The 1717-nt window shown below is 39.3% G+C and overlaps 1 protein-coding gene across 1 annotated transcript; it reads right to left on the reverse strand.

Moving 5' to 3' along the window:
- Positions 1-462: 462 nt before the first annotated feature.
- Positions 463-1122, reverse strand: tmem74b (transmembrane protein 74B). The gene has a single exon (XM_060918200.1). It carries the CDS (start codon positions 1120-1122, stop codon positions 463-465), a length of 660 nt encoding a protein of 219 aa, XP_060774183.1.
- Between the last annotated feature and the right edge of the window lie 595 nt (positions 1123-1717).

Here is a 1717-nt window from a genome sequence, read left to right on the forward strand (position 1 = left end):
TCCACAGAATATAATGGTTTAAGGCAATGTTGTAAGCAAGGGTTATCAGATTGCTGTCTTTCAGGACCACAGCAATGGAGAGTTTAGCCTTGTATCCAATTTAACAAACCGGTTTCAAATAATTTACCAATTACTTTAAGACCTTCATGTACTGAATTTTGTATACTAGTCAATTGGAAAAACTAATCTCTGTAAGACCAGGACACTCCTGGACTGTTTCATATATTCAGTGTTCTTGTATTCTCCTCCAGGTTGATCTTCTATTATTTCAACTAAGATTCAAAAACTTCCAAATTTGACAAGACAGATCGCCATGTAGAATGCAGAAAACAATATTTGGTACCATTCAGATCAAAGTGTCTCTTCATGTACATACAGTCATAGTGTACTTACAGTCTATAGAAAGTAAGGAGCCATTTGAGATTTGGCCATTTCAGTGGCAGGCACTGTAAGCTTGTACTACTAAGTTTGCCTTAGATGTTGCATTCCTTCAGCACTCAGTGCATTATGAGTGTCTGTATTTGAATCACACTCCACAATAGGTTCTTTTCCATTTCCGGATGCCAACTGTCCCAGCCTCATGTTTATGGAGCCATACGACTTCATAGATCTCCTTAAGATGCTGAAACTTCTGCGGTGATAAAGCTCGCCTTTGTATAGAGAAACCATTAGCAAAATGGACAAGAGCATCCCACCCAGAGTAAGTAACCCAAGTCCAGCAATGATGCACTTATCAAGGTGAGCCCCAAGCTGTGCATAGTACATCTCCAACTTTTCCATCTGGCGTGCTGTGACCTGGTCTGGATTGATTTGAGCCTCCCTTGGTATAGCATAGGCAATTACAACTAAAGCAATTCCACTGACAAGGAATACCAATGCCAACATGAAGTTGTAATCCACGGAATGTTCTTCATACACCGGTTCTTGTTGTTCATCTGAGAGAACATCTTCCTGAAGAATCTGAGGACTAATTTCACCTCCACGGTGAGAGGGAAAATGTTGATGTGTCCTGGAATTAACACATACCCGGGCTTCCTCTTCCTCATCACAGAAGGAAGTGTTCTCAATGCCATGTCCTGAGGGCTTGAGCTCATGGAGCTCCATGCCATTCACACACTCCATCCACACTCAGTTTGTATGCTCATGATGATTAAACAAAGTGCTAGACAATTTTTATTGTGGCTGGAAACAAGAAGCCAAATTATTTTTGCAACACAATTAAAAAAATCAACACAAGTTGAACAGACTGCAATACAATTTATGATTGCACAAGGTACTGGTCCTGAAAACATATCAAATAGCTTTAAAAAAAATGCAGGGGTGGACACAACAGTAGCCTGCGTGCCTGAAATGAGCAGTCTTCATGGCCAGAGTTTTATTTGAAGTTTATTTGCAGTTGTCTAGGAGACATTGAGGTTGAACAACGAGAAAAAAATCCCTACTCCTTTATTGGCTTTTTGGAAAAAAAAGAAAAAAAAGTCTTCATCTTTTACCTGCTTCCAAATCTGGCTGGCTGCAGCACAAGTTGTTACTTGGTGGATGAATTAGTGTACGTGGATGACACATGGATGATTTTTCTGCCCCTGAAATGGTACAATATAATACTTTATCCTGATATTGAAAAAAAAAGTATCAAATGACTGAAAGTAACGCAACAAAATGTACCAATGTACCAATATTAATTTGCAACTGATTTCACTGTACAACTATGTAGAGT

This window comes from Neoarius graeffei, chromosome 4, assembly GCF_027579695.1.
Source record: "Neoarius graeffei isolate fNeoGra1 chromosome 4, fNeoGra1.pri, whole genome shotgun sequence".
NCBI classification, from domain to species: Eukaryota; Metazoa; Chordata; class Actinopteri; order Siluriformes; family Ariidae; genus Neoarius; species Neoarius graeffei.

Excerpts from the sequence above, each read along its gene's own strand:
- tmem74b (XM_060918200.1), bottom strand. The coding sequence starts at position 1,122 with ATGGAGTGTGTGAATGGCATGGAGCTCCATGAGCTCAAGCCCTCAGGA.